Source organism: Gopherus evgoodei, chromosome 6 (genome assembly GCF_007399415.2).
Source record: "Gopherus evgoodei ecotype Sinaloan lineage chromosome 6, rGopEvg1_v1.p, whole genome shotgun sequence".
In the NCBI taxonomy this organism is placed as follows: domain Eukaryota; kingdom Metazoa; phylum Chordata; order Testudines; family Testudinidae; genus Gopherus; species Gopherus evgoodei.
Window position 1 is genome coordinate 21,659,455 of NC_044327.1, and position 5,354 is coordinate 21,664,808.

Consider the following 5,354-nt stretch of genomic DNA (forward strand, 5'->3'; position numbering starts at 1 on the left):
GTTTTCTGGAGGGGGAGGGGAAAACAGGGGGGGGAAGAATTTTTTGAGGTAAGCAGACACTTGCTGTAAAATTTTTAATTTTGTCCAAAAAAATAAAAAAGAAAACACATAATAACAATTTTCCATTGAAAAAAGCTTTTGTGGAAATGTTGAGCAGTGTCCTGTACCACTCTTTTCTCTCCAAAAGCCTATATAAGGCCCTCTTCCTGCAAACGTGAGAAACTCAGGTCAATGGGATTATATATACAAATTAAATTATGCATGTAGCACTTGTGGAATTGGGGCCTAGTTAAATTTATATGTAAGATTTTTTATTCTGATTTAGCTTCTGAGAGATTTTTTGCAGAGAAATAGGATTAGTTTGTTTTTATATCTGCCGGTTTTAATTCTTGACAGTTAGTGCCATTGTTTTAAACAATACCTATTATAGGGTTGGGGTGTGACTCTGAGTCACTGTTCAGCCCTGTTGCTCATTTGCTCCAGGGAACAAGTAAACTGCACCAGCAATGTACAAAGTGCAGAGTCAAGACTGTGCCCACTCCCTTTCCCAGCATGCCCACTCCCTGCCCAATTTTGAGGGAAAAGGTAGAGCAGCTCGGTGGAGGCTACTCTCCTTTCCTCACTGTGACCTGCCCAGCAGGTAGCCTGCACAGTACAGGGTATCTTATGCTCATGCTTGCCTTTGTTGTTGCATATAATCCTGCCCCAAATCATAACTTTAATACTCTGTACATATATAGCACCTTTCATCTAAGGATTTCAATGGGTTGTTTTACAGATAGCTGGGGAATCTGAGGCACAGACGAAGTTAGTTTTGGCATGTGAGGATGGTGTTTATGTGAAAATTGGTCCTTTGATCTGTGTCTGTATTTTACTATATGTACCTACAATATGGAGTACATGCATTTTTAAAAAAAAGAAATTGAAATATATGAACAAATAAAAATAAGGGCCAGATTGTGATGCCTTTACTCATGTTGAATATTACTTTACCCACAAGTAATCCCATTAAGCTCAATGATTTAAGGTACTATTCAGTGTGAATAAGGTTATCACAGTTTTACCCGAAGAGCTTTGATCACACAAAGCCCAAGAACTACACTGCACCTAGGGTGACCAGATGTCCCAATTTTATAGGGACAGTCCTGATTTTTGGGTCTTTTTCTTATATAGGCTTCTATTACCCCCCGCCCCCATCCCGATTTTTCACATTTGTTGTCTGGTCACCCTAACTGCACCCCCTCCCACTATAATTTCTTGGGCCTAATCCACTGTGAGTTTAAGTACTTTCTACTCTGATTAATTTCAACAGAGGTTCAGGGGGCTCAGCAGTTTTTGGGATCAGGCCCTTATTTTAATATAAAGTGCCAGGGTGCCCTGATGATAGGCACGTCTACCAATTTTCTAAACAGAAACAGTAAAACTGTTAAATTTTAGTGCCTATTTATTTCAATGCAAAATCAGATTGGTCACCTATTTGCATTAAATTATTTTCACGCTCTCAGTCAGCCTCTCTTTTGGAGTTTATTACTGGAAATATTTGCTGTAAATTCATTTTTGCTGACCAGCAGATCTGGCAAAATTACTTTACAGCAATACTGAGATTACTTCCAGGCTAGTGATTTTCAATTTTTTAAAAAATCTTGTAAATAAGCACCTGCCTGTTATGGAAGGAACAGTTCTAAAAATTATTATTTACTGTTTTGTTGAGCACCAACCACTTGATTTAAAATCAATGGGATTCTTTCCACTGACCTTGATGGGGCTTTGGCTCAGGCTCAAACAGTGCTCAGTGCTGCGCAGAGCATATAGCAACACATGGTCTCTATCACAAGGAGTTTACAATCTGACACTCCAATTCTAAGCATATATATGCACACCTAATACTATATGCATATGTGTAGTCCCACTAGGACTACTCAGTCATAGAAAGTTACTTATGTGGATAAATGTTTGAAGGATTGAGGCCCAAGGCCCAGATCCTACTTGCATTTACATCTGCACGCAGTGGAATTACATTGATTTGGGCTCTTCACAATATGGACTTTTATTTCTTATAAATAAGATTACTCACAAATTAGTTTTTTTCACATGGCAGTCTTCGGTAGAAAATTCAGTGACTTCAGTGGAACTATCTCTGGCAGTAACCAGTACAAACACATTTAGTTGTCAGTTAAGATCTTCAGATCTATAGCCTGCACTGGATTTCGTCAGTGCAGACCCCAGTATGATCGCTATGCTCAGTACTATTTGTAGGATCAGGCCTTTATAGTGTAAGCCCTTTGGCACAGGACTTTGTGTATGTTATATAAAGTGGGGGCATATTGTTATCACTAAATAAATAAATGATGATGCTATAGTAATCAGCAACTTGAATCTTTTCGTAATAATGTCGGAAAGGGTGGCTTGCTGGATCGCTTTGGTGCTTTGTATTTTCAGAGCAGGTGCCCTGACCTTTGCCAAAAGATTTAGTGGGTAAATTCTGCTATTTAAAACACATTTTAAAAAGGGAGAGTTGACTCCCCTGTGGCTCCTCCTGCACATCTGGCCCTGGAGGGCAGGCACAAAGACAGCTGGCAGCACCAGCTTCCACAGCTGTCACCCCCACCTCCGCTCCAGCAGCCTATAGCCCCGCCCTCTCGTTTGCATAAAGCAGCGTCATCATTAAGCGACCCTCTTCCGCGGCTGCGCCGAGGAGGCGGGCGGAGCCAGAGCAGCGAAGGCACAGCACGGATGAGGCGCATGCGCGGTGCTGGACGGCGCTGGAGCTGCGGGCCCGGCGCGGGCTCGCGGAGGGGTCGGGGGGCAGCCGTTGGCGGAGGCGAGGCGGCGTGCGGCTGGCGGGGCCTGGCGGGCGGCTCGCCGCAGCAGCTGGCGGAGCGATACGCGGACTTGGCCGCCAGCCACAGCGAGGCGGTGCGGGCCCGCGAGGAGCGGGAGCGCCAGAACGCGCGGCTGCGGGACGAGAACGCGCGGCTGCGGCTGGAGAACCGCCGGCTGCGCCGGGAGAACCGCAGCCTCTTCCGCCAGGCGCTGCTGGGGCCCGGGCCGGAGCCCGACGCGCCGCCCCGCCCGGGCTCCGCCCCCGAGCAGCAGCTGGAGGAGGAAGCGGCGCTCGCGGCCCAGCTGCGGCGGCTGCAGGAGAGGCACCGCCGGGCCCTGCAGCAGCTGCGGCGCCGCCGCGCCCAGGACGGGTTGGAGGAGGACGGGGAGCTGGACGAGCTGCTGCGGGAGTTGGACGGGGAGCAGCCACAGCCGCCGCCGCCGCCGGAGAAGAGCCTGGTGCCGCCCCTATAGCCCGGGGAGGCTGGCGGGGCTCCGCAGTGGTTTGGGGACCCCTCCTTTGGTACCTGAAGCGGACCCAGCTGGCTGCACCCAGCGGCCGCCTCACGGCGGGGCTCCTCTGCCCCACAGGGCTTTGGGGTCCCAGAAGTAGGCACGGGAGCTTTCGGCAGGAGAAGCCACAGCATCTGGACGAGGCCCCCAGGAGCCCCACGCAGCAGGAGGGAAAGGGCCTCACAGCGCAGGTGCCTCGTGCCCTTGGATGTTGAGGAGAAGTTCGTCCTAGAGGGAGAAATGGATTCTGGACTTTGCCGCCTCCTGGCATTGCCCTGTTTGCCTTCTCAGCTTTGATTTTGGACCTGTGTGTCTCGTTATCTTTGTGCAGGAGTGAATAAATCTCATAGAGGCCATAATAGCTCTGTAGATGACCCAACAATGGCACATTTTTTAGCCTGCTACTAGGTTTTAGTACACATGTATATCAGTTTAAAAAATGAAAAGTTTGTGTGCCAGATTTATTTTGACAGCACTTTAAATGAAAGCTGATAATCCTGGGAATCCTTCTGAATTGGTTGGCTGCCACGCCATTCTCTGTATATCTTTGACTATTGATTTGTTCATCCTTGTTTGTTGCATAATTGGTCTAGACATGGCACATCCAGTTCATAAAACCACAGGTCATACTAAATAAATCCTTGACAACCAAATGCTTCTACTAGATGTGATTTCTAATATGCAGTTGAATATAATATACATATGTTTTATACTGTAAATAGCTACTCTTCAGAGTTCTTAAATTTTGGTACCAAGGTTTTTTCAAAATTCTAAGAAACAAGCTACTTAATTACTTATCTTTTTCTGTTTTAAGTAAAAACTCTTTTTCACTTACATAACGGAAACTATTTTAATTTTTAGTTTCTATTTGCTGTCTGAAGAACCAACCTTGTAAACATATAAGAATAACATTATTTTCATCAGTAGTCCCATTGCCTTTAGTGGGATTAATCAGATGAGGAAAGTTAGGGTTGGATGCCGCTGCTTGTGGGATGGGTCCCTAAAACTTAGTTACTAAACTTTTCATTGAGAGAAGGTGGTACTTATGTAACCTTAAAAAAGAAACAAAACAAACACCAAAACCACTCTCATAACTTCAAACTTTGTTTGGAGTTAGATATATTTATGGGAAAAGAGGAATACTTGTACTAACTTCACTTATTATTTTATATAATTGAAGTTTAGAATTGTCTGTGTAGCATCCAGCATACAAATTTAATTATGATATAAAATGTACAGTATCATTTGTTAAACAATATCAATGCATAAAAAGCTTTTAAATTACGTTGTAAGGGAATAGACCTGTTTAATGTGATAGGTCTAAAGAGCACCTCTGCGGTGCAGTTCATCCTGCTTAGTCTTTAATGGGAATTCTAGAATGTCAGTTTCTGAATGTCTTCTTTGCTCACTAGGTTGAAACTACCCTTACTAGCCATTTTAAATTGGCTAATAAAAGTGAAGTACAATGGGTACAAAACATCTGTGATATGTCCAAATGTTTTATATTTAAATAAAAGTTACTATGTTCTGTGAACCATTCCCAATAAAGTAGATGTATAAACTGCAAATGAAAAGAGGGATTTAGAAAGAAAAGCGCCCAAGCAACTTGTATGGTTTAGCAGAAGATTAGTGTAATATAGGCTTACAGTACTTGAGTAGATGACCTTTTAAGGCCCTTTCCAGACCTACGTTTCTGTGATTCTGTGTTGTTGAAATATAATGATGGAAAGCATCTGAACACAGAACTTATTTCTTAAGAAAAAATATTGCTGTAGGCATTAGGGCCCTGATTCCAGGATTTTATTCAGTGCTCCACAGTTTGTTTATAGCATGTTCCATTTTGAAGACAGTCAAGTCAGATATTGCAGCTTATAGATGTCAGATACAGTGAGGGCAGTTAATTATTGCCTTAAAGGAAGGTATCTAAATATTACAGATTTATATAGCTGATGCATACTTTTTAAGAGATTTAATGGATAAACAAAGGAACTCAAACAGAAGAATCATTGGTTCTAAAA

The 5,354-nt window shown here is 43.8% G+C and overlaps 1 protein-coding gene across 1 annotated transcript; it reads left to right on the forward strand.

Moving 5' to 3' along the window:
- Positions 1-2,725: 2,725 nt before the first annotated feature.
- Positions 2,726-4,870, forward strand: TUSC1 (tumor suppressor candidate 1). Its single transcript, XM_030567315.1, has one exon. The coding sequence runs from the start codon at positions 2,734-2,736 to the stop codon at positions 3,295-3,297; it is 564 nt and encodes a 187-aa protein (XP_030423175.1). The 5' UTR covers positions 2,726-2,733; the 3' UTR covers positions 3,298-4,870.
- Positions 4,871-5,354: the final 484 nt, after the last annotated feature.